The sequence below is a fragment of the Panthera pardus genome, unplaced genomic scaffold, assembly GCF_024362965.1.
Source record: "Panthera pardus isolate Hobbes unplaced genomic scaffold, ASM2436296v1 HiC_scaffold_17, whole genome shotgun sequence".
Lineage (NCBI taxonomy): Eukaryota > Metazoa > Chordata > Mammalia > Carnivora > Felidae > Panthera > Panthera pardus.
In genome coordinates, this window is record NW_026526732.1 from 80,284,593 (window position 1) to 80,311,949 (window position 27,357).

At 36.3% G+C, this 27,357-nt stretch overlaps 1 protein-coding gene, 1 long non-coding RNA gene and 1 pseudogene across 4 annotated transcripts in view; 2 read left to right on the top strand and 1 right to left on the bottom strand.

Moving 5' to 3' along the window:
• Positions 1-25,475, bottom strand: part of LOC109263319 (uncharacterized) — an 81,911-nt gene extending 56,436 nt beyond the window's left edge. Inside the window, exon 1 of the long non-coding RNA XR_002078151.2 lies at positions 25,354-25,475. This is a non-coding gene — a long non-coding RNA (uncharacterized LOC109263319). The remainder of the gene's footprint in view (positions 1-25,353) is intronic.
• LOC128777884 (U6 spliceosomal RNA) lies at positions 9,754-9,853 on the top strand (annotated as a pseudogene).
• A 180-nt stretch (positions 25,476-25,655) lies between the features above and the next one.
• PHIP (pleckstrin homology domain interacting protein) overlaps positions 25,656-27,357 on the top strand; it is a 138,469-nt gene continuing 136,767 nt past the window's right edge. For all 3 annotated transcript variants that reach the window (XM_019442703.2, XM_019442704.2, XM_019442705.2), the window contains exons 1-4: positions 25,656-25,770; positions 25,886-25,944; positions 26,080-26,109; positions 26,299-26,358. In XM_019442703.2, the coding sequence (XP_019298248.1) occupies positions 25,731-25,770; positions 25,886-25,944; positions 26,080-26,109; positions 26,299-26,358 (189 nt within the window). In that variant the 5' untranslated portion in view covers positions 25,656-25,730. The remainder of the gene's footprint in view (positions 25,771-25,885; positions 25,945-26,079; positions 26,110-26,298; positions 26,359-27,357) is intronic.

Below are 27,357 nucleotides of genomic sequence, written 5' to 3' on the forward strand. Positions count from 1 at the left end.
GAGCTAATAGGTTCTGGGGGTAGAACTTCTGATTCTCAGTACATAGAAAGCATGCCTGATCTCAAACATGTAAAGAGCTTGAGGGGGAGGCATTATAGAGTAAGAAAAGGTACATTAATTTGTTGCCAGAGGATGTGGATTCATACCCTAGCTCTGGCATTGGCAGCCATGTGACCCAACAGGGATAATAGGCTGGATGTGAACATTATTGGTTAAGGTGTAATGAGCTCCATAAACTTTGATTTTCATGTTTTCTTTGTTCTGATGATTTTCATACATCTGACTTTAAAAAGTTATTCCCAAATAATTTTCCTTTGTTTGTCTGCTCCCACATCACCAGTGTATTCTTCTGGAAAATACGTTTCTTTCTGTTGTTAATAGTTGTTTGGTTTTCTTCCTGTTCACCTGGGAGCAACATTCCCTTGCTCCTCTTATTTTTAAGATATTTACTAACAACATTAGAAAATTATGAAACACATTTGTCCTGACAATTTTGTCCTCCCTTAGATTATAAAACAACGCAGTCTCAAAATATTTATAGACTATGAACCAAAAAGAAGAAGAAGAAGAAGAAGAAGAAGAAGAAGAAAAGTATGCAGTTGAAGATGGAGTGAATGATCACAAGAATTGAGGAAGAAATATTTTAATATCAATCTAACTTTTGCCATGTCTAATGACTTTTTGAACTTTTTTTAAAAATTTTTTTAAACGTTTATTTATTTTTGAGACAGAGAGAGACAGAGCATGAACAGGGGAGGGGCAGAGAGAGAGGGAGGCACAGAATCTGAAACGGGCTCCAGGCTCCGAGCTGTCAGCACAGAGCCCGACGCGAGGCTCGAACTCACGGACCGTGAGATCATGACCTGAGCCGAAGTCGGACGCTTAACCGACTGAGCCACCCAGGCGCCCCTGAACTTTGAAAAGTTAGCATTGGTGAGAGTATTGGTGAGCAAAATTTCAGAATATGTCAGTGATTCACTATTGCAATACTTTATTTTATTGAACCTAATTATAATACTTATACACCAAATTTTCACAACTGAAGCGTCACAACATCTTCACAGATTATAAGCAATGCATAAACTTTATTTTTGCTTTGTAGGGGACATCTGGAGGTGTATGATTAATAGTCCTCTTCTAGAAAATGCCCCCTTTTCACTCACATAATTAAATTGGTCCAGGGCCTCTGCCCATGTTTCCAGTGTTTCCTCAGACTCAGTGATTCCTGGCTTATTATTTGGTTGTTCAGTATTTCCTTAGATTACATAAGCCAATTTAATTTTTCTGTCGCCTTAATATGGTAAAATCGATATCTCTTTTGCCATCCAACCAACATCTGCCACAATTATGGTTTACATGGTTAAGACGGTATCTGTCAGATGGGATGCTGAGCTGAGTAGACCAAGTGGGAAAATGTAGAGTAGGAATAAGGGGCTCCTTATTAAACTAGCAACAAAGAAAAAAAATCATGGGACATATGCATGCAAGAACTTTACCTAGTGAGTATTAAAGACTCTGTAGTCAAGGCATCAGCAACATAGTGTTGAAAGAACAACTAAGTAAACTGTCTGATTACTTTCTCTGCTTTTATAGATACTATGAGTTGTTGTTATAAAGTTCCCATTGATTATGTCCCAATTATTGCTCTTATTTTTTGCTTCAAGTCTTTAACTCTTTCAAATGTGCTGCCATAGCTGTAATATTCAAAAGGAACACAGAAGATCTGAGAACTCTTGCTTCAGATTCTGTCTCCCTCTCTCTCTGCCCCTCCCCCATTCCCATTCTGTCTCTCTCTCTCTCTCTCTCTCTCTCAAAAATAAATAAATATTTTTTTTTTAAAAAGCAGGGGGGCGTGGTTTAGTCGGTTAAGTGTCCGACTTCAGCTCAGGTCATAATCTCAGTTCATGAGTCCAAGCCCTTCATCAGGCTCTGTGCTGACAGTTTAGGGCCTGAAGCCTGCTTCAGATTCTGTGTATCCCTCTCTCTCTGCCCCTCCCCATTCACACTCTGTCTCTGTCTTCCTCTTTCAAAAATAAATAAACATTAAAAAAAAAGATCTGAGAATACAGACTGATTTACAAAATGGCAAAGAAAAAAGTTGAAACATACTATATTTTCTCCATTCTAGTTTTCTGTCTTCACACTTAATACACCTAGAGTTGGGTTATATTTTATAGTGATATTTTCTTAAAACCCTGCCAGCCATCAGAGAAAGAAGGGGAAAAAAAACAAAAAACAAAAACAGTACATTGTCATTGTCTGTGCATGTGCCAACCTGTATTTAGAAGGAATCTGTTCAATCTTGTTATTTGCTGTTGAATTTTAAGTTAAATGGGGATCTTGTTTATGTGAAGTGAAAGCCATTAACTAAAGCATTGAACATCTATCTGTCAAAAGCTCCCAGCTGGCTTAAGAAAAGTAATTTTTAATTTACAAAAAAACCTATGATTTTACCCAAACAGAAAATGCAGGAAAAACACATATTCCTCAATGTGCCTAGGAAATTCTATCAAGCCTTAAGACGTTAAAGAGGTCAAGGTTTGGGCAGGAACTATGAAATGCAGTTGGTCACTATGGTATTATCCATAACTGAAAATACCCAACATAGTGCAGACTTCTTAGATGTCAGACATGCAGAAAATTTACTCTCAAATTCTGATTTGCTGCTGAAAGAAAAAAAACCCTAATTATATGGATAAAATATATTGGCAAGTTAAAAAAATATCTTCATTTAATATAGTTTTTTTCCTCCTTAAAAGCTACTGTAAAATGGATGAGGTGTCTCAAAATTGCTGGCAACTTATAATTGAGGGATTCATGTGTTTTTTCTGTGCTTCCAACAGATTGCTAGTTGTGACTTGAGTATCTGTTTTTCAAATATATGGTTCTAAAAAAAAATGTGGTTGAATTAAATATACCAAGGTCCAATTGAATTGCTTAACAAATAATTTTGTTTTCTTTATCCTCTAAAACTTCTAGGACATGATTAGTTAATAGACATTGTAGATTGACGGTTCTGTAAGTTTCTGCCACCGTATTTTTAAAAATTATCTTTTAAAAAATGTTTTAAAAGTTTTTATAAGAGTTTTCCATCAGGAGGCCTACTGAAAACAATTGGTGATCATTAAATGAGTTCCACTGCCACTTTTTAAGAACTGTCATAGAAGGATGCCTGGTTGGCTCAGCCAATAGAACATGTGGCTCTTGATCTTGGAGTTGTGAGTTCAAGCATGTTGGGCATAGAAATTACTTTAAAAAAAAAATGGTCACAGAGATTGGAAATTAATTGGGATTGAAACAAGAAGAAATCTCCAATTTTAAAATATTTGAATGTCCTGGCTCTGGAAAAATTGAAAACTGTATGCTTTGAAGCTAGTGATAATTGAGATGATAAGATCATTACTAAAGCGAACAATAAATAGAGCCTGCCATTACTGGTCCTTTTATATCCTTGTTTTTCTTCTGGTATCACTTAGCCCAACCAGCAATATTTAGGTGATCTTTAGCTCAGAGTTGCAACACTATTGGGACATTTTATTTTATAATCTTTTATTTAATTAAATTTCATAGCCTATCTAGAATTTGTTTCTATGTCAGGAATACATTGCTTTCTTAGATCTTTCATATTGTTTTATGAATAACTGTGTCATGATATGTTAAAGTCAGTATGACCTTCTGTAAATAAAATTTTCATTATGTAAAGATGTTTAATTTTTTAAAAGTAATCCAATACCTTTGTTTATCAAGACCTTAGTAAAAAGCAGCATGGAGTATTGTAGCTTGATACTAACAGATCAGATTCAGTTCCTTTGATCTGCCTAAGTTTCCACAGGGATGGATCTTAAAATAGTCCCCATATCATGCTAAGATATTGCAACTTGTCACTTTTGCCACCTGTGCCACCAACTGCCCACCATGTTCAAGGGAAGCCACATGCAAGCACAACCAGACTTTATTATCTTTATCGTTATCATGGTCCATAAAATTCAGAGAACACATTAAAAGCATTCCTTACAATCATATACTGCTTTTGAGATTATAATTGCTGGTATTAAATTTAGCTTTTTTCCTTAACTTTAACATTTTATATCAATTTTGCATAGATAAATGATAATTTCCTTTTAGGATAAAAAAATACTTCACCCAACACAATCAATACAATGGACAAACTTAAATAATGATTTAAAGTAATAACTTCAGAAAGAACATATATAAAGGATGAACTTTCATTTAAAGACTTGGCATTTTTAGAAATCAATATTCATTCATTCATTTACAAAATTTAAAAGAAATGTACTCTTTACCAAAACAAAGAAAGAAAGAGAGATTTCGTAGAAAAGTTTGGAATCTCTAGCTCTTTTTATTGTATGGAAAAATTGGCAAATAAGACATATCTTCAAATATTAATAATGCAGTAAAATACTTCAGTGATGAAAGGAAATACCTTGAAATATATTTTATTTTGGTATATTATTGACTCTGTTGTTATGAGTGACCTGCTTATTTGATATATACTGCTTAATTCTGGAGTTGAAATCAAAATGGGAAACTGCCAAAGAGAGAACTGAGTTTAAGTTGAGTCTGAGACATGGCATGAAAAACAACGAATGTGATTGGATGAAGAAATACTCTTTTGAAGGATGATTTCACTGTTACCCTTCTTTTTGCCAAAGAAATATCCCCAAGCATCAGAAATGAAGCTAAAGGGAGCTTTAGACAAAAGATAGTGCTTAATAAACAGATTCAGTAATAAGGAGGGGGGCGGTGCCTGGGTGCCTCAGTCAATCAAGTGTCCGACTTTAAGTCAGGTCATGATCTCATGGTTGGTTAGCCGAGGCCCCCATGGGTCCCTCTGCTGTCAGTGCGGAGCCCGCTTTGGATCCCTGCCTCCCTCTCTCTGCCCCTCACTCACTCACACTCTCTCTCTCAAAAATAAATAAAAACATTAAAAAACACACACAAGGAGGTGGACTTCTCTTATGAACATAAGCTTTTTTGAAGGTTCCACTTTGTTAGAAATGACATAGAAATAATAATACTTCCCCTATATAATGATAGACCGATTTATTACAGAGTAATTAAAATGACTAGCCTACATTTTGAGATTTAGTGTTGCTTAACTGGACAGGGAAAAGTAGCAAAGACATGGTTGACTGTGAGGAAGAAAAATGTGACTTTAAAAAATCATTCAAGTCTTGATATATAGTGCAATTAATCTTATCAAACTTGCTTTATGATTTAGCAATACATTGGTTAACTAACATCTCCTTGCTTTCACTTAAAAGGTTAACCATGTGGATAAGCAAACTTTTCTTTCTTTTTTTAAATGTCAGTTTCCTAGAAAGTTTTGCAGCTTTGAGCAAAAGTTTCACCTGAATATATATTTATTTACATGGTTTTAACGTGACAGAAAAAAATAAAAACCAAACACAGGAATGGTTATATTTTTAAGGCACAAGAAGAGCTGATTATCTTGGTGTTAAATTACCAGCTATAATTTGGGTTGTGTCAGGAGATCACTGGGCCAAAAAATGTCCACTCTGAGGCTTGAGTGATAGAGATTCTTCATTTATTCTCAGAGGATAATTTTATGGGGGTGTAATTCTATATTACTTTGACAGTACGTCTGGTTGTTCTATTGCTCCCCTCTGCAGTCAGACTATGTGAAGGACTCATCATTTAACACTCTCTTTGAGTATAAATAAAAGTTATGGATTCTACGTACAGAAAGTATAAACACATATACAACATTTGCATACAATTTAAAAATGTTCTTAGATTTCAAAGCACCTGTGTATCTGGTCCAGGTTAAGAAACTATTCGGCAATGATACATATGCCATGAACTTGCCTTTTCCCTGCCACTGAAGTCTATATATCTTCCATAATGTGATATTCTCAGCTGCCAGTAGGTATAATGCTCACTGGAAGATAGAACAGCAAAAGAGAGGAGCTTTGCCTGCCAGTATAAACCCCAGAAGGGTACATGCCAGCACACAAAAGGAATGAACAAGCCCTAAATATTATAGTCCGTCCTCACTGACAGCCCCAAAGAAGTCAAACTTAAATTTGTCTAATGTTCAAATTTTAGCTCTTGATTTTATGGTAGATTTGATAGACAAATGTATACTTTACATAAATAATTGTAGAAGAATTTACATCTTTCCTTGTCTAAATGGTTAAGAAATATGTCTTTATGACTTCTCAACTAATCAATATGGGGGGAAAATGGACACAAAAGAAAACATGGCTGGTTTCCAACCTTTTTTTGCAAAAGCAGTACAGTGGCAAAGAAGAATTAGGCACAGCAGTTAAATCTTTTGCTTAGGCTTTTTTCTTTTTCTTTTCCTTTTTTTTTCCCACAATTAGGGAATGCATTCATCATACAAAGTCTTACTGTCAAATTGATCCCAATAGCTTACACTGAAGACCTTTTATGAAGCTGATGGGTAAAAATTGTATGAGTCAAGCACCAAGATGAATACAACAATGAAAAGCTTTTTTCTCCTCTCGGGGGAAAGTCAGATTTTTTTAGTGTCAAAGTTTTAAAATATTACTAAAAAATAAGCATAATGTAAGAGAGATAAGTTAGTCAAATTTGGGTGAGATAAATATTTTTAAAGTGGAAGAACGTACTTCTGCTTCCAGCCAAAATGGAATAGCAGGGACTGGATTTACTCTCCTGCCTAAAACAAATTAAAAAACTGAATAAATATATGAATTGTTGGTTTTCAAGAAATTGGACTTCGGGAAATGAGTGACAATGATCGATGAAACAGAACACAAATGAGATGAGCACCAAGATTTCCCCCAGCTTATTGCCTATAAACAGACATGAAGTCTGGCTATCAATAAAAAAGTACAGAGGCGCCTGGGTGGCTCAGTCAGTTAAGCGTCTAACTCTTGGTTTTTGGCTCAGGTCATGATCTCACAGCTCGTGAGTTCAAGCTCCACAGTGGGCTCCATGCTGACAGCACAGGACCTGCTTGGGATTCTCTCTCTCTCTCTCTCTCTCTCTCTGCCCCTGCCCTGCTCATGCTCTTTTTCTCTCAAAATAAATAAACTTAAAAAAAAAAGTACAAAGCATACTAAAAAGGCTAACCGCCCCAAAACAATAACAACAATAACAACAACAAACCCAAAACAATTTGAAGAAATGGCAAGCATCAGACATGCCAGGTATGTTGGAATTATCAGACCAGGAATTTTAAACAACTATGATTAATATGACAAGGACTCCAATAGATAAAATAAACAGAATGCAGGAACAGATAAAAAATGTGAGCAGAGATATAGAAATTTGGTTCTAAGAAAGAATCAAAAAGAAATGCTAGAGACTGAAAAAGAAAAAAATACTGTAACAAACATAATAGAATAGAAAACATAGTAGAATATCCAAGGACTGTGGGACAACTGCAAAAGGTATAATGAGAATACCAGAAGGAGAAGAAAGAGAGAATGGATAAGAGAAATATTTGAAACAATAATGATCAAGAATTTTTCTCTAATGTCAGACACCAATCCACAAATCCAGGAATCTCAGAGAATACCAAGAAGGATAAAACCCAAAACTCTTACACCTAAACATATCATTGTCAAACTACAGAAAACCAAAAATAAAGAAAAAATTCTGCAAAAAGCCAGGGAGGAAAAAACACCATACCTATAGAGGAAAAAATTTAATAATTATATCCAACTTCTCCTAAGAAACTATGTAAGTAAGAGAGTAGAGTGAAATACTTAAAGTATTAACAGAAAAAAAAATCTACCTGGAATTCTGTATCCTGTGAAATTATCCTCTAAAAGTGAAGGAGAAACAAAGACTTCCTCAGACAAACTGATATTAAGGGAATTTGTTGTTGGTAAATGTGCCTACAATAAATGTTAAAAGAAGGTCTTTAGCGAGAAAGAAAATAATGTGGGTTAGAAACTTAAATCTACATAAAGAAAATAAGAGCAGTGAAGAAGGAATAAATGAAGATAAAATAAAAAATTTGTTTATCTTATTCTTAATTGATCTAATAAGTTTGCTCAAAATAACAATAGCAACAATGTATTTGATGATATATTCCTATGTATGTATGTATGCCTATGTTATGCATACATATAATTGTGTATGCTTATATATAAGTGAAATGTATGATGGCATACATAGGATTGATGGCATAATTAGGATTATTTTGTTATTATAAGGTATTCACACTATCTGTGAAGTTGTATAGAGTAATTTGAAAGTGGACTTGGATTAGTTGTAAATGTATATGGCAAACTCTAGGGCAACAACGGAGAAAAGTAAAAAAAAATACCTCTCTCTCTCTCTCTCTCTCTCTCTCTCTATATATATATATATATATATATATGTAAAATTGATATGCTACGAAAGGAGAGAAAATGGTACCATATAAAACGTTCAATTAAAGCCATAAAAAGCAGAAAAAGAGTGGAAGACAAAAATAAGAACAAAGAATAAAGACAAGTAGAAGAGTAACAAATATGGTAAATATTGATCCAACTGTATCAATAATCATTTTGAATGTCAGTATTCTAAATGCACCAATTAATAGATGGAAAGACAAATATAAATTAAAAGATAATTGGGAATTAAATATAAATTTAAAAACATATAAAGACAAATATAGATTAAAACTTAGTGGATGGAGAAATATATGCAGTGTGAACACTAATTAAAAAAGAACAAGAGTAGCTATATTAATTACAAACATAGCAGACACCAAAGCAAAGAAAGTTATCAGAGATAAAGATAGGCATTACATAATGACAAAGTCGTTAATTCTTCAAGAAGACATAACAGCCTTTAATGTGTATTCACCTAAAACAGAGTGTCAAACGACATAAGGCAAAACTGACAGAACTGAGAAAAGAGAGAAATAGATGGATTTGCTATCATGGTTGGAGACTTCAATACCCCTCTACCAGAAATGAACATATTCAGCAGGCAGAAAATCAGAAAGATACAGTTGGACTCAACAACACCAACAATCAATGACATAATTGACAGCTATATCCTATTTCATCCAACAACAACAAAATATACATTCTTCTCAAGTTCACATGGAACATTCACCAAGACAGACCACATTCTGGGCCATAAAACACACCTTAATTTAAAACAATAGAAATCTGGGGCATCTGGGTGGCTCAGTCGGTAGAGCGTCTGACTTCGGCTCAGGTCATGATCTCGTGGTCTGTGAGTTCAAGCCCTGCATCAGGCTCTGTGCTGACAGCTCAGAGCCTGGAGCCTGTTTCGGATTCTGTGTCTCCCTCTCTCTCTGCCCCTCCCCTGCTCATGCTCTGTCCTTCTCTGTCTCAGAAATAAATAAAACATTAAAAAAATTTTTTTAAACAATAGAAATCAAACAATGTCTGCTCTCAGACCACAATGGAACTAAATTAGAAATCAATAACAGAAAGCTAATTGGAAAGTCCCAAAATATATGGAGATCAAACAACACACTTCTAAACAACAGAGGGATCAAAGAAGAAATATTAAGAGAAATTTTTTAATATTTTGAATTAAATGAAAATGAAAGCACAATTTATCAAAACTTGTGAAATGCAGTGAAAGCAGTGTTTAGGGGGAACTTTACAGCATTGAATGCATACATTTAAAAAAGATAAAAGAGCTGAAGTCAACAATACAAATTTACACTGAGAAAACTGGAAAAAGATAAGCAAATTAAATCTAAAGTAAGCAGAAGAAAAGAAATAATAAGAATTAGAGCAGAGTACTCACTTCAGCAACACATATATTTTAAAAAGTGGGAAAGATACAGAGATTAGCATGGTCCTTGTGAAAGAATGACACACAAATTTCTGAAGTGTTCCATAGTTTTTCACTATATTGTACACCTGAAACTAATATAATACTGCATGTTAACTGTATTGGAATTAAAATGAAAATGTAATTTAAAAAATTGTCACAGATTACATAAAAAAAGAATTACAGCAGAAATCAAAACAGGAAAAAATGGGATACCAATAGGAAAAAATCAACAAAATCAAACCTGGATCTTTGAAGAGATCAATGAAATCAATAAGCTTCTAGCCAGACTAACAAAGAAAAACAAGACACAAGTTGTTAATATGAGAAATGAAAGAGGGGACATCACTACAGATCCTATGGACATCAAAAGGATAATAAAGTAATACTATGAAAACTCTATTCCAACAAATTTGAAAAATTAAATGAAGTGGACCAATTCTTTGAAAGACACAATCTTCTAAAACCCACACAAGAAGAAACACAAAATCAGAATAGATTTGTCTATCTAGTAAAGAAATTGAATCCATAATTAATAACCTTCCAAAACAGAAAACACTGAGTCCAGATAGGTTCACTGGGTGACTATATCAAATATTTAAGGAAGAAATTATAATTCTTTACAATCTCTTTCAGAGCAATAGAAGCAGAGAGAATACCTCCTCACTCATTTTATGAGCCTGCACACTTAAACCAAAGACATTAAAGAAAACAAGACTATAAACCAATATCTCTCATGAACACAGATGCAAATATCTTCAACAAAATATTATTTCCTATATGTCAATAATTAACAAGTGGAATTTGAGATTAAAAAATACAATAACATTTTCATAGCACCCAAAAACATGCAACATGTAGGTATAAACCTAATAAAATGTGTACAAAATCTGTGTGAGGAAAACTACCAAACTGATGAACAAAATCAAAGAAGAACTAAAGAAACGGAGAGATATTCCATGTTCATGAATACAAAGATTCAATATTGTCAAGATTTCTTTTCTTCCCAACTTGATCTATAGATATGATGCAATTCCAATTGAAATCTCAGCAATTATTTTGTGAATACTGACAAACTGATTCTAAAGATTATATACAGAGGCAAAAGATCCAGAATAGCCCACACAATATTGAGGAACAAGAACAAAGTTGGAGAATTGAAACTACTGATCTTTAATACTTATTATAAATACACAGTAATCAAGACAGTGTGGTATTGGTGAAAGAATAAACAATGGACCAGAGCAGAGAGCCCAGCCAGATGAGACTACACACAGACCTTATACCCTTCACAAAAATTAACTCAAAATGGATCACAACCTACATGTAAAATGCAAAACTATAAAACTCCTAGAAGATAACATAGAAAAAAACCTAGAGGACCCAGTATGACAATGACTATTTACACTCAACACCTAAGTCACAGTCCATAGAAGAAATAATTGATAAGCTGGACTTCATTACAATTAAAAACTTCTTTGTGAAAAGCAATGTCAAGAATATGAAAAGACAAGCCATGGACTGGAAAAAAATATTTACAAAATATACATCTGACTACAGATTGCTACCCAAAATATACAATGAAGTCTTAAAACTTAATATGAAAACAAATGATACAATTTTAAAAATGGGCCAAAGACCTTAGTAGGCACCTAACCAAAGAAGATATACGGATGGCAAATAACCATATAAAAGGATGCTCAACATCATAAATCATCAAGTAAATGCGAACAGTGAGATACACTACACATATATTAGTACTTATGGCCAAAATTCAGAACACTGACATACCAAATGCTGGCAAGGATGTGAGAAAACAAAAAGTCTCATTCATTGCTGATGGAAATGCAAAATGGTACAGCCACTTTGGAACACAGTTTGAAGGTTTCTTACAAACTAAACATATTCTTACTTTATGACCCAGTAATCATGCTCCTTAGTATTTACCCAAAGGAGTTGAAAACTTATATCCACACAAAACCTGCACACAGATTCATAGCAGCTTTATTCATAATTGTCAAAACTTGGAAGCAACCAATATGCCAGTCAGTAGGTGAATGGATAAATAAACTGTTACATCCAGATAATGGAATATTAGTCAGTACTAACAAGAAATAAATTATCAAGCTCTGAAAAGACAGAAGAAACTTAAATGCATATTAGCAAAAGAAGCCAATCTGTAAAGGTTATGTGCTATATGATTCCAAACGTGACATTCTAGAAAAGCCAAAATTATGGACACAGTAAAAAGATTGATGGTCGCTAGGGATTGGAGGTGGTTGGGTTTGGGATGCACAGGCAGAGCACAGAGGATTTTTAAGATGGTGAAATTACTCTATATATCATAATGATGGATATATGTCATTATGCATTTGTCTGAACCTATAGAATATATGATATCAAGATTGAACCCTGATATAAACCATGGACTTCAGATGATTATGATGGGTCTATATAGGTTCATCAATTTGTAAGAAATATACTATTCCAGTGGGGATGTTGATAATGAGGGAGGCTCTGCATAATGACGGTAGAGGGTATCTGTGAATTCTCTGTACCTTCCTCTTAATTTTGCTGTGAACCTAAAACTGTTCTTAAATTTTTTTTTTTAAAGAACAAAAACTGTATTGGATTATGTAAAATCCTAAGTGTATCCCAACTTCTGGTGTGATAAGTATAATGAAAAAATGTAGACAATTGTTGAAGCAGTTATTAGCATTAGTTGACCATTTTTGGTGTCACATTTAAGCAGCTTTAATTAAAGTGACTCATCTAACCAGCTGGTTAGATACCATAAGTGATGGTACTATATTCCTTTTGCTTGGAGGTGACAGAAATCAAATGTGATCTATATTAAGCAAACAGGAGAATTTTTAATATGGATATAGGATTTTCTCATCCAACCCAAGGATGGGAACTTGGTATCAAGTAAAAGAAGGAATTTGGACAACATCTGGTCTAGCACCTTTCACACGAAGGAAAATTTAGTAAACAGTAAGTATGATCAAGCAACTGGTTTGTTCAAAAAAGAGAGATGGTTCAGATGGACCATTCTGTTCTTGGATCACATCAAAGAATTTTTTTCTGGTCAATATAACAATAATTATATAAAACTGACACTTTTTCATGTGATATCACATTTAATTCTTATAACAACACTGAAAGGTAGGTGCTATTCCATGTTACAGATGTGGAGGATACAACTTAAAGAAGTTAAACGATTTGTATGTAGCTAAGAAGCTGGAAAGCAACAGTGTTAAGGTTTAAATTCTTTCTGCATCAAAAATCAATGTTGATTTTATTTCATATTGTCATGAAAAAATAAGTAAATTTCACTTTGGAAATTTTGAAAAAATTAGTGATTGCCTGTATCTGCTGTCAATTACATGCATCTTACACCTTGCCCAAATTTGGGGGATTTAGGATTGTTAAATTAAAGAAATATACACTTTGGGAACCTGGCTGGCTCAGTTGGTAGAGCATGCAACTTTTGATCTCGGAGTCATGAGTTCAAGCCTCACATTTGAGGTAGAGATTACTTAAAAACAAACAAACAAATAAACTTTAAAAATATATATGTACACTTGAGGACACTGTGGATATAGGTAACTTAGAGTTAGCCAGTTTTGATATATAAATCCTCTTTTCTCAAAGATTTTAAAATCTCTTCAAATATAGTCTGAAAGGAGCATTTAGAATAAACTTTGCAAATGCCTAACAGACTGGGATTTGGTTTTGTGAAAAAGAGGGAGATATTAGAAAACACCATTTTTAGTCAAGCTAGCATAGCATAGTCAGCATTCTGTCCTTGAGAGTAATGTCGAGAGATATAGGTATACTACACCCTGTAATGTTACCTGCAAAAAGCTAAAGACGTTTTCTGAAACATCTCTTTACCTCTTAATGGATCTGACTTTTATATATTAAGAAATTTTATTTTAAATGTTTTGAACCAATAGGGGCGCCTGGGTGGCTCAGTGGGTTAAGCTTCAGATGTTGGCTCAGGTCAGGATCTCACAGTTCCTGGGTTTGAGCCCCCTGTGGGGCTCTGTGAGGACAGTTCAGAGCCTGGATCCTGCTTCAGATTCTGTGTCTCATCTTTCTCTGTCCCTTCCCCACTTGTGCTCTGTCACTCTCTGTCTCTCAAAGGTGAATAAATGTCAAAAAAAATTTTTTTAAATGTTTGAACCAATAATATTACTTCCTTTGTCTTCTCCTGGAAATAACAAATACAATTTGGGGGTACAGTGAGAATTCACCGGTCCTAAATTTCTCCTCTTTCAAGCTTTAAGAAGTGCTCACAGGACACAACATTACTTATGTAGTATTCATGCCAAAAACTTTAATCTAACCATGAGGAAACAATCAGGGAAATTCAAATTGAGAAACATTCTGCAAAGTAATTTGCCTGGACTCTTAAAAAAACAATCAATGATGAGAAAGATGAAAAGCTCTGGCTGACTTTTCCATATTAAGGGAGAGTAGAGAGTTATGCCAAATAAATGCAATAAGAACCATCTGATTGGGTTCTGAATCAAAAAAAAAAAAATACAAGGAAAGAAGGAAGGTAGGAAGGGAAGAATGGCAAACTATAGAGGACTTTGTTGGGACAATTGGAGAAATCTGGATCAGATTATATAATAGATAATAGCATTAATGTTAAATTTCCTAACTGTGATAATATAGGGTGATGCTGTAGGAGACACACTTTCTCTTGAGAGATATATTCTGAAGCATTCAGGGGTTAATTAAGAACAGTAATAAGAACAACTTGCTGGGTTCTGGAACTCTAGATCTTGATGAATAAGTTTGTGTTCATCGTACCCATTTTCATCCTAAAAGTTTTCAGAGTATTAATATTTTTAGTCCATTTTCTGGCAGACAACTTTCCGTATCTTTATGTCATTTTAATTGCCTTTCTCTAGATGGGTTGGCTTTGTGGCCTTATGATTCCCTTCAGGTATGGTGAATAGAACCAAAAAATATTCCTAACGCTTATGTACAGTACTATGGGATAATGCTTTATATTTCCAGTGCTCTTCCTTGTGACACTTTGCACTCATTTTTGGTACAAAAGCTTTTCAGGACAATGTTTTACAGGGAATAATGTAAAATTACTATAGATCCTTTGTCTAGCAGTTCATCTGGGAATCCTACCATTTGATATCATTGGTTTGGCCTTTTTCTTCCCAGAAAAGCTTAGGGTCAACTAAAAATTAGTCAATTTTAATGTGCGTTTGAATGCCCCATCATGTTCTAAAACATGAAAGTCAACTGGCTCCAGCACTGACTCTGGGGCATCAGCCATCAGCTTCTGTTCTTCAGAAACTTAGTAAAAGTTTCCCTTGCTACTGTTCAAATTCTCTTTACTAAGTATCGCTTGCCTATAGGTCAAAAAAATATTGATATTATGTATATATGTGCTTTATGTATTCTATACATATCTGCTTATACATCTAAGTGTGGTTTTCATAAAAGAGGAATAACAAGAGTGTGAATTCAAGTAAGGGTATAGGCTGAAATGTAGTAAAAACAACATGGGCTTTAGAACAAGACTATTATCCCCTTAATCTCTCTTCTCACCTATACTGACTTCTGACCTTGGTGGGACCATGGAAACTGGGTGTCTATGGCCTTCCAGGCTGGTTTTAAAAAGAATGCCTTATGCTTAAAGTAGGTCTTCTGTCAATATTAGGCCTCTCTCTTTTTTTTTTTTTTTCCCACTTGAGAAAGTGTGAAAGTATTAATAGCTTACATTTACTAGGTACTTATTATGTACTTAAACTGTGCATGAAAAGGGGTTTGCACATACTGATAGCACAAGAGTCAGAAGTTGACTGGTTAAAAGTAGGGGCTCCAGAACTAGCCTTCCTGGGTTCAATTCCTGACTTTACTAACAATTAGCTTCATGATTCAGGATAAGTTACTTCACCATTCTATACCTCAGTTCTCTTATCTTTAAAGTGGGGAGATGATAACAATATTTTCCTTACTGGAGTCTTGTGAGGATTGAATGAGATAATATTTGTTAAACACTTAGAGCAGTGTCTGATATATAATGAGTACTTAACATATAGTAGCTTTTATTATAAAGTGTTATTATCTCATTCAATCCTCTTAGCAGCCTGGTGGGTTAGATAAAATTACTATTCATACTATTTGTGAGAAACTGATCATAAGCAAGGTTAAATAATTTGAACCAGGACACTCAGTAAAAAAAACAGAATTAGGACTTGATTCTTGTCGGTTATTAACTACTAAAATTTCTCCTTAAGTCTCTCCAATCCAATTTCTTATGGGGATTGTTTAAACAGTCTGATATAGGAACTTGTCAAAAAGCTTGTTGGAAATTTAAATATAGATTTTTCTCTCTAAATCTCCTTAGACATACTTATTTATTCTCTCAAACAACTCTAGTGAAACAAACAAACATCATTTCTCATGCAGAAGTCATGTTGACTCATTCCATGCTAAATTATTCTCTTTTAGCTATTCAGCTATCCTACCCTTACACCAATACCTCAGAAAAATTGCAAGGCTGACTGAAACTTGAAAAGGAGGTGTGAGTTTGGACAAATCATTTAACCCCCTTGAAAAGGTATTTGGACTAGATAAGCTGTAGGGTTTTTTCCAGCTCTAAAATTCTATGATCCATGATTATGGATGTAATGACTGAGACCCTCTTTTCCACTTGCTATAGGGGCCCTGCTGAGGCACTATTCCATTTATTTGATACTCTACTTACACGGATATTTGTTTTTCTTCTGATTCTTTAGGGTACAAAATAAAAGATAGAGACAAAAGACATGTAAGGAAAATGTACTAAAAAAGACATGTTAAAGTTAAGTAGCAAAGGGAATTTCAGAGGGAAAAAGAGGGATTTGATATTCACTTTAAATTAGGCTTCCTTTTTTGTTGTTGTTGTTATTATTTTGGTATTCTGTGACCTTCTTTTATTGACCATATCATTCCTTCATTTTATATTCAAATAATACTGTAACAGAATTTCCGAGAAGGCAGAGCTAATATCCAAATTTGTGGAACATTCTGGTGTTTCTTTTAAATACAATGCATACTTTGTTTCCTTCCCTCTAATGGCAAAACCGTCAGTGTTTCCATGTGCCCATTTTAGTCCTGTCAAATTAGGCAAACTAAAATTAGGTCATTATTAGGAACCATCCTACTACACCTTCAGAAATGACCACAGTTCATCTAATAAGCACATTCTAAGAAAAAAAAAAAACAACACTGTATTTATTAAATATCTGTTGTCTATTCTGAACTGTTGCATATATTGGGGATACAGAAATCCAAAATTCAGAGACTTTCCTAAAAAAACTTAGTGACTAAAAACAATATAAAACAATAATATGCCTCAAAGCTGTGCTACAAGAGACACACAGAAAACTGTTCTGGAAGCACAGAGGATGAATACCTGGTTTGTTTGCTAGGAGGAGATGCATACAGAGTTTCTCAAAGAAGCAATGGATAATTGAGTGGTGTCTTGAAAACTACATCAGAATTGGTCTGGTTTTGAGATGAAGGTTCCAGAAAGAGAGACCAGCATGTGCAAAAATGAAAGAAAGGCATGTTTGGAAAACTAATTCCATATAGGAGGCATTTAGACTGCTTATGGTCCAGTGGGTAAAGTTGAGTGTGGAGAGGTTGAGACAGGCAGATTATGAGGGGTTTCACATATCCTACTACAGATCGTCCAGGGGTTCATAAAGTATCATTGATAGGTTTTAAGCAGTTGAATGGGATGATCTGATTTGTTAACTGTGCATTTCCCATCATAAGAGAACTGCTTAGAAAGGGTCCTGATGACTTTTTCCAGCTAATCAATTCCCAGGACTTAATACAGTGTCTAAAATATGGTACATATTTTACCATATGTAAAAAAAATTTCACATGATGGATCAATCCATCAATGAAAGAACTAAGCTACTTAGTATTTGCTTCTGGACTACATATCAAATTATTTACAGGAGTAATGATGAGATTTTCTTTAAAACATTTAGGCAAGAAAGGGGGTCGTAGGGGAGGATAGATAAAATAAGATTGTCCAAATGTAAATAATCATGAATACTGGGCATCTAGTACCCAGGGGATCATATTTCTATTTCCTTTACTTTATGTTTGATATTTTTCCATGATAAAGAAGTTTTTAAAAATTGCTCCTGAGTTAATAAGGCAACTTGATTTCTAGATTCCAAATGTTAATGTTTGAAGCATAAATATCTCAGTTAAAAAGAACTAAGCTTTTAAAGAAGATAATACATTTGTAACTTAAAAAAAATACTATAAAAATACTAAAAAATACTATAAAAAAGTACTATAAAAATTTTTGGAGTTTTAATGTAATTCTTGACACTAGATTTTTAAGTTTTCAAACTAATTGTGGCTAGAAAACTTCTTGACTCAAACCTCTTTATAGTTTATATTATAGAATTGCAACTAATCTGTTAGAATTCTTAATTTTTTTAATATGGAAATCATACCCTTATTCAAAAACGTGTTGTGAAAGAAATGCTTTCACATTAATCTATATCACATGCAATTGATTTCACAAGATTTTATGTTGTTAATTTTTCAGTTACTAAAAATAACTTGCTGGAATTTATTCCTGCTAGTATTTGTAAAATATATCCACTTAGTACTAAAAGCAATTATATTAAGACACACAAAAACATCGGGGCACCTGGCTGGCTCAGTTGGTTGGGTGTCCAACTTCGGCTCAGGTCATGATCTCGTGGTCCATGAGTTCGAGCCCCATGTCGGGCTCTGTGCTGACAGCTCAGAGCCTGGAGCCTGCTTCCGATTCTGTGTGTGTGTCTCTCTCTCTGACCCTCTCCTGCTCATGCTCTATCTCTCTCTGTCTCTCAAAGATAAATGTTTAAAAAAACACACACACACAAAAACATAGTCTACATGTATAAATGTATCATAGTTTCTATTTCAGGAATGTGAATTCATCATCGTTAAATTTGAATGGTATGTATAGCCATTGATTCTATCTCTTGCAGTCCGTTCAATAAATTGAGATATTGCTGCTGATAAAGTCAGATTTTAATAATTGACAATTTCTGGGGACTGGCCAGACTACCACCAAAACCTTTTCTTTCCAGATGCAGCCATTTTGGGGGAGGGAGGAGGGTCTCAGCTACTTCAGATTAGCCGTCATATCTGCAATCAGTGTCTGGTGAGCTGCGTATCTCCATGTGTTGTATGAAAGTACACAATGAGGGTCCAACTGCAAGCTAGTGTTTAAATGCTGGTTCTTCAGTTAATGCATGGAGAGAAAGTAAGCATGTTACAAAGAGGATCGCATAGAAGTAGGAATGGCATATGGAGACAAGGGCAGACATTAAAGGTTGACTTTTGGTCCTTGTATCACTTCAGTGTTGCCCAAGAAAAAGAAACACGGCTTCACAGAAGTGGTACATGTCACAACTTGTGATGAAGTTCTTATTTTTCTTTTTAACACTTACAAAATAAGTTTCTATCAACATATTTTCTTAATAATAAAAAGGAAAAAACTAAGAAGCCACATGAGAAACTGGCTAATTGAAAGGGAAAATGACCTTTATAATTATTCAATAGAAGAATGCTATGTTAATAGGTGTTAGGGGGAAATATCTTACTATCGTGCCATGGAAATTTGCCCTTGTGTGTTCATCAAGGATGCCTTTAAAATTTTTTTTGGCATGATGGGATCCGGCTCTGGAAATGAAGTAAGTTTCCCATACTAAATATCTCAAAGAGGTTAAGTTACGCACATCACAACGGGTTTTGAGTCAATGTAAGTTTTCTTCAGCCACTATTAGATTGAAAACTTTACAAACGAGAGTCTGAAAGCTGCATTAATTACTCCAAAGATTATCTCTAAAAAATCAGTAATTCCTCTAACTCAGCAAAATTTAATATCTAAAGAGGCCACATTTATCTTGACTTCGGCAAAAATGTTGAAATAAAAATTTAGTAGTACAAAAATACATAAATATACTTCAGAAACAGAAAATGCTTCCTGCTTAGCACCTCATTTCTTAAGGAAAAGTAGACAACAGAAGGCCTTTTTCTTCCTTTTCACACAAGTTGTGTAAATTATTTCCCTAGCCTTTTGTGTAAATAACCAGGAGAGCTGAAAATAAGAGATCTTGAAGATTTTAATGTGTGGCACTCTCAACTATAAGAAGCATAGATCCTCTTTATATTTTTAGAGCTCTTAGGATATATCCACATTGATTACATATCTTAATTCCTATGCTTGGTTTATCATTGGAAACTAAAGTTTCAGTGATGGAAGAGAATGAAAATTTTATGGAGACCCTGAAAAAACTGAAAATATGGGGATATTGGGGAAACACGGAAATCTTATATGTACCGAAAAACCCAAAACACTGAATGACAAAAATAAGCGTAAGGTGTAATGTATGCGAACTGGAGAGGTAAGGATGGTGAGACATTTAATGAGGCAATATATTTCTTCTTTTCCATATGATACCACTTACTCAATATTCTTAACAAAGATGTTCCCTAATGATGTTCAGTAACATCACTTCTGATAACTATTGAGAGAAAATAACACATACGTGCTTACGAGGAGATTCCATTTAAAGGCTATATTAGTTTTTCTATAAATCATTGTTATTTGATAAGTTTTGATGATCATTAAAAAATCTACTGTACCCATTTCATCTACATCTATATTTTTATGTGCTTAAATTTAAGTATGAAAACTAGGACTACAATGGAATTCGTAGGTGTAATATCAAAATCAAATTGTAAGCTTTCTTAAATTTTGCGCACACACAACTCAGCTGAAAGATCTACTTGTTATCAACATTATTTTAAATTTTATAACTGTATAATAGAATATATTCTTTGTTTGAGCTAGTTAGCTAATCACCATTTCAAAAAATATAAGTATACCTATCAAAGGGACTAAAGTAACAGAAACATAAGTTAAGAAGATCTTTGCCAAGTATATATACATAAGAAGAAAAATAAAGGCAATTTACAAGGAAGGTGGTATAACTTGACAGACCTTTCTGTAGGAATTCGGAAAATGGAAACACTTTTTTTTTTTTTTTTACAAAGTCAGTTTAAATCTAAATTGGCTTCATTCTCAATTTTGACTTGTATCTTACTTTTATAATATCTTACTCTCATATTTGAGTATCAGGTCAGACTTTTGGGCATTCTGTCAGTAAGATCTTACTCTTTAAACAACCATTCTCCTTCTTCACCAACAGTATTTACTTTGTGTCCTTGATTCTGAGTGTTCTTTATCATGTAGAGATTACTCACTGTCATATAAATCCCCCCCCCCTTTCTTCCCATATAAATACTTTTTCTTCTTTGGGGTTTTCAAAGTTTATGAATTCAGGCATATGGAAAGGCAAGTGACTACTTACCTCTTGTCCTCAAATCCCATCTTTAAATCACATTCATAATAGCATGTTTTATCTAAGACACCACCACTAGCAACTTTCGAAGCCTCTGCATCTCTTCCCCAGAGTCTACCTTCCCGTTTCCACCGTTCTGTGTTCAGTCCGGCCCACTCTTGATCCATCAGACATCTGCATATGATAGAACATGCCTACAGACTTCTCCTTTAAGTTTCTTCCCATCTGGAACAGCTTTTTCTACTTCATCCACTGTGCTGCTCCAAATCTTGTGGGAATATGTTCTAAAATTGCTTTTCTTCTTTAATCTTTGTAATTGTACTGTTAACTCATGCATGTTGTTAAAAAAATAAATAAGTCCATGAAGATGTGTATTTTTTGTGTAAACCAAGACTTACATATAAAATATGTAAGCTACTAGGATTATTTAATTTGGAGGAAAATTATTTGAATGGAAGTTTTTTGAATGGTGAATTACTAATAACATTCAAATAAGTAAGGAATTATACAATTGTTGGTAAACAACTAATTTTTGTTACATATTAAAAGGAATTGTGCTCTAACATAAGTAAAAAGATTTTTCAATGAGATACAGGGAGGCGATATAAATTGTTAAATAATGGATTGGTTTATTAAAGCTGGTTATCTTTTTCTTTCTGGAGTACCCAAAGAGTATATCTGCTCATATGTTTCAAATTTGATATACATCCAAGCTTTGTGAAGGAAGAATGTCTGTGTAGAGAGAAAGTCAAACAGACATGGACAGAAACATACAGTATCAGGGAGCAAGCCAGGAGGAGGAGTGGGGTGTGTTAAATAAGACTCTATTGATAGTTGTGTGTTGTTGTTAGGGCAGATGAGTATTAAAAAAGAAGGTATTTTCTGAAGAAGAATGCTTTCTACTTTTCCATTTCTACACTTCATAGGATGAAGCTTTTGCTATAAAATAAAAGCACAACATCAAAATAAAAACAAGACTTAATATATAATTTCAAAAGTTGTGTTTGCAGAATCTTTTTGGAGTTATGTATTATTTCATCATCCTACTGGAGACAAACCAAATTTCATAAAGGTAGTGGGATCTTTTCATTTATAAATATCATCCCATCTTGTTCTAGGAAGGACTTAAATGGCAACATTTGATTATTTAATTAGAATAATAGCTTACCATGATCAAGACAAACTTTTTAAGTGTTTATCTTGTTTCATGTGATGCCAAATGAATTTTACAGAAACTGACTTTTCAAGAAAAGTTCATAATTCTCCGAAACAGAGTGTATTAGATAAATACATTTGTTGTTAGCTTTTCAAACTTTTACTATTTTTGTTAGCCTTCTAATATAAAAGGCATGGAAATCTTTTTAAGTTGGCATTTTATTTTTGAAGTCCATGAAAAAGTTAAAATAATCAACAAAAAGGGATATAGATGGAATCTGAGCTATCCTCACATGCAAAAGAGTTAATACTGGAAGAAGAAGTGCAAGGTCCATGGCCTTGGGAACTAAAGTATAGGACTTCAAGGTCAGACTTTCTTTCTATCTGGTATGTACAGACTTTCTGCATACATATGCACAATAAGTGACTTAATGTAAACCTTATAGTTAATTGATGATGCCAGAATCCAGAAATGTGTTTCATGTTTAAAGAAATTAAAAAATTATAAGGGAGTATTTGTTACATTTGAAGAACTTAGAAAAATCCAATTTAACATCTACTGTTAAAAACAAATAGTTTATTTGGTTGTAAAAAAGTTTTAATTTTTAGCTGGTAACCTGTATTTTCTTGTAACAGACTGATGGTAATAAATTAATTCAAAGACAAGCTTACAAATGTCTTCAAATTAAGTATTTGAAAAAGAAACCATAAACATTGTCCAAGGTTAGTCAAAATGACAAGAGCATCATTTCCAGAAAACTTAGAAGGGAAATTTTCCTTAACAATTTTTTAGGAGCTAAGTACTGGTAGCAAGCTTAGGAAAAGTTTTCGTGGCTTCTAAATGAAAAGCATACATGAGATAATCATACTAGCTTTCCATGTTTACATAACACTCGCAAGACATATATGGAAAACTTTACCCAGAGTAATTTTATATTCCATGCCATAATTTGGTTTATTTTCCTTTGCAAGGACAAAACATCTATTAGTAAGAATCAGACTAATACAAATATTTCAAAACCACAAGATTATGACTATAATTTTTAGTTCCTAAAATCTGTTTGTAAGAACATCATGATGATATAAAATATCACAATTATTCGAAGAATATAAGACTTTTTAAAAAGTTAAAATAGAAAGCATCAGTCATAGAAACAAATAGAATTGCAAAAAGGTATATTAAATGTCTTTTCAAAGCTAACTATCTAGAAGCAAGCCACTTACCTACAATAGATAGAATGGAATTCATGTCTATAAAAATGCAAATATTTTCAATATTTGAAGGATAGCCATTTCAATAAATACAGTAGCTCTGATAACCAGGCTGCAGTAGGACGAGTCATGGTAACTTCTCTTTTTTATTCGATTAAGATTGTTCTAAAAGGCAATTTTTACATCCTATCATTCCAAAGAGGTTGAGGCTTTTTTTCTTCTTCCTCACATGTAGGATGATTTCTGGATATTTAGTATAGGGCATCACACCGGTTCAGTCTTGCAGTGCAACACAAGGCAGTTGCAGCAAGTATTTCCCACTAGTAATGTAAGGAGCTAGGAGGGAACAAGGCTTGAGGAAACAATCTAGAAAACCATAATACAGCTTGTTGGTCCTTTACCCACAAATAACCTTTTTAGACCAGATACATAAAACGCAGTTTATTATCTAAAATTTTAAAGGGGAATCTTTTGTTAAATGTTAACAAAGAACGACTATCCTAATTCCCTTTAAAATGCAACCCTTAAAAAAATCAACTATCAAGTCTTTTTGAAAAGTGCTTAAATCATCTGGAGATAAAAATCACTTGGTGTCCTTGTTTTCTAACAAATGGCTTTTTCCATTGTTTCCATTAATTTCACCCATATTCGTTCTTTAAAAAACAAGGCCCTTACCCTCATCAGCAAAACACAGATGTATGATTTAGCATATAAAACCGGTAATTACCTACTAATTTACGAAAGATTAATTTTTTCTCTTTTCGTCAGTTTTCAAGAAGTCTTCCCGTGATTAACTGTAAACAGGAATGGTTTACACCTCAAATTAGAAGCCATTAATTAGCATGACGAAGTCAACTGCAAGATACACAGATAATTTAAATTATTTAATCACTAATCACCTTGGTTAAACTGTAGTATACTCTTTCAATATCCTTCGGTAGGGTATTGATCTGTCAGTAAATTACCTCCCGATCAGTTAGAGATAAATATTAGCGTTCTTTCCTTTCTCTCAGCTTTACATTATTCCTTCTTGTAAATACTTAAAAAACCTTTAAGGTTCTTTAATCCCAAGTCGCTAATTAGCCATCACTAGCCTTTTTGTAACCAGGAAAAAGAGTATCTGAAGTACAGATCAGGAGTTCGCTTTGCCCGTAAACAATAAAATAAATTAAAATAAAACATCTTTAAAATGTAAAATGCTTAAGGCAACGGCAATAATAAAAGATATACGCAGAGGTGGCTTCGGCAAATAACGGGCTTGCAAACGCCAAGTGCTTAACAAAAAAAGCCGAACCTCTATTGCAATATACAGCACTCCAATAAATTACACAACACTTTGCATAGGCTGCAGAAATAACGCAGGACAAGACTTACACAGATGCCAATCCGCAGCATTTATACACATGCACATGGCAAGAGACAGAAACCAAACACTATCATTCAACTCGGGCCGGGGAGCGCGATCCCGAGTTTGCCCAGCGCGAGAGGGCTCTCTGCGTGTGTGTCTGTGTGCGCGCGTGAGAGTGAGACCCATCCTCGGGGCATTTCCCCTCTTTGGGCAGTTTTGCTTCATTTGTTTCCCATTTCTGCTACATAGAAACTAACTTCCATCTCAGCCCCAGCCAGCGCCACTGAATAGAGCCTGTGCTGCGGCTTCGTGTGCGTCAGATCCCTCCGCGGAGCCGTCCCCGGCCCCCTCCCTCCCGCGGTCGGCCTCCACAGAGAAAGCGCCTTTCAGCCAACCGGCGGCTCCGACTCCGACATCTTCTCCGACTGGAAATAAATAAATAAATCGCACCTTTGGCCGGGGAGGAAAGGGCAGGGATCTCGTCACACTGGGCGCGGGGGCGCTGGGCGCGGGGCCGGAGGCACTCTTTTTTGCGCCGGGGGGCGGGGGCGCGGGCCGAGGACCGGGCCAAGCCCGGGCCGCGAAGGCGGCGGACTCCTTTCTGCGGCGGAGGGATCCGCGGCGGAGGCGGCGGCGGCCGTAGCCGCTGCCTGAGAGTTGTTGTTTCCTCCTCCTCCTCCTCCGCCTCCGCCGCCGTTGCTTGAATGGTGGAGCCGAGGCTGGGCTCGTGAACACACACTGACAGCTATAGGGCAGGCGGCGGCACCATCCCCGCTTCCCCTCGGCGGCGGGGTGTCCCGCCGGCGGCCCTGAAGTGACCCATAAACATGTCTTGTGAGAGGAAAGGCCTCTCGGAGCTGCGATCGGGTAAGTCGGGGGGCTGCTGGGGCCGCTGGCACCGGGCGATTCCGCCCGCGGTCCCCCGCCCCCCGCCGCCCGGCCGCTAAGCCTGTGTGTCTCCCCGTTCCCCTCTCCCGCGCAGAGCTCTACTTCCTCATCGCCCGGTTCCTGGAAGATGGACCCTGTCAGCAGGCGGCTCAGGTACGGCGGCGCGCGGCGCGCGGCGCGGGCCGAGCCGGCGCTCGCCGCTCGCGGGCGTGGGGGAGGGCGGCGGCGGCGGCGGCGGGGCTGCGGCCCGGGGCGCGGGGCTCAGCTCTCCCCGCTTTGTTGTTGCAGGTGCTGATCCGCGAGGTGGCCGAGAAGGAGGTAAGGGCGGCGGCGGCCCGGCGCGTCTCGCCGCCGCGCGGCCGCCTCTGGGCCGTGCCGCCGCCACCGCCGCCGCTGGGGCGCGGGGCGCGGGGTTCGGGGTCCCCGCCGGGGCGCGGGGCGGGCGGGGGAGGGGAGCTGGCGGGCCCGGGCTGGGGGCCGGGCTCACGGGGCGTCCTCTCCCCGCAGCTGCTGCCCCGCCGCACCGACTGGACCGGGAAGGAGCATCCCAGGACCTACCAGAATCTGGTGAGACATTCACGTCGCGGAGCAAAGAAACTTTTCCCCGAGTCGAATAAAAATTGAATTTCCCGCAATTTTTTACAGAGACAAAAACTTGGCCCCAGAACGTGAAAGCTCCAAAGGCCACGGGGAGGGTTGGGAGGCCGGCGCGGGGGCTTCGGGGGGCAGTGGTCGGGGGGACACGCACCCCGAGGCCGCAGGGGCTGCCAACAATTTATTTGTGATATTTTGTTAATGTACTAGAAATAAAGATACGTCATGAGTGTTGTGCAGTGCAAGGCCGGAGGAGGAGGGGCCGGCGCGCGCGTCCGTGCGGGCGCGGGGGCGCGCGCGAGGCGGCGGCGGCGGCGGCGGGAGCGGCGCGAGGAAGGAGGGCGCGCTTGCTCGCTCGCTCGCTCGCTTGCTCTGCACGCGCGGTCGGCTCGGCTTTCTCCTGCCCCACACAATAGCTGGTGACTAACTGCTCCGAAGTGGCATTAGCATTTCACAAGCAGGCTATTCAGCCGCAGCGGAACCGTAGCAAGGCGTTATTTTTTTTTTTCCTCTCTCGATTCTTTTGCTTTCCTTAAATTCAGAGCTAGGCTTTTTGTTTGAGGGGTTCGGATGTATGATGACACTCGGCCGGAGGCTCCTCTTGCTTTTTTCCAAAACACATTCGCAGAAGTGTAAAAGCCTGTAACCCCCCTGAAAGCCAGAAGTTTAACCGGCTTTTTCTAATTTTGCTGATTCTCGTGCTATTCCGCGATTTCAGTAAAAACTGTTATTGGAAGTCACTGAAGAGTTTTGATTTTTACGCTTACATTTATTGTGGTATGGAACTTGGCAAGTAAAAGTTTTCCAGCTTATATTGGGATGCATTTTGTTTAATAGCTTGAAAAGTAGCTATTTTTTTTAATTTTGTGGGGTTTCACAGTGACTATGTTAGTAATTTCTAAACATGGTCTTATGAAAGTGGACCTGTTGTGGCTGGACGAGTAACGTATTTGTGTTCGGTAGTTGTATTTT